At 37.5% G+C, this 304-nt stretch overlaps 1 protein-coding gene across 1 annotated transcript in view; it reads right to left on the reverse strand.

The window, feature by feature from the left end:
• Positions 1-304, reverse strand: part of LOC111661187 (patr class I histocompatibility antigen, A-5 alpha chain-like) — a 3,950-nt gene that overhangs the window by 2,364 nt on the left and 1,282 nt on the right. The window contains exon 4 of the mRNA XM_087176173.1: positions 70-171. Coding sequence (XP_087032299.1) covers positions 70-171 — 102 coding nt within the window. The remainder of the gene's footprint in view (positions 1-69; positions 172-304) is intronic.

Raw genomic sequence — 304 nt, forward strand, 5'->3', positions numbered from 1 at the left:
AAAACATCAACTCACAGACTAAAGTCAAAGGATTGTAACAGTCAGGTGATCTTTCTATTTCTCTCTCACCTTTCTTCTTTTTGTAAACCATGAATCCAGTGACTGCAATGAGGACGAGAGTGAGAGCAACCACTGCAGTGATGATGGAGACGCTCACGTTACTGGGCTTCTCTGGTGAACAACAACATAACAAAATAATTACAGATGATACAGATAAACAGGTTAGAACAAAACAGAACTGTATATCCATCCATCCATGAATCTGTTCGTCCTATTCAGCTGTTATCTTAAATATATATTAAAC

Source organism: Seriola lalandi, unplaced genomic scaffold (assembly GCF_002814215.2).
Source record: "Seriola lalandi dorsalis isolate HSWRI2012SDOR001 ecotype SW California unplaced genomic scaffold, Sedor1 jcf7180002054538, whole genome shotgun sequence".
NCBI classification, from domain to species: domain Eukaryota; kingdom Metazoa; phylum Chordata; class Actinopteri; order Carangiformes; family Carangidae; genus Seriola; species Seriola lalandi.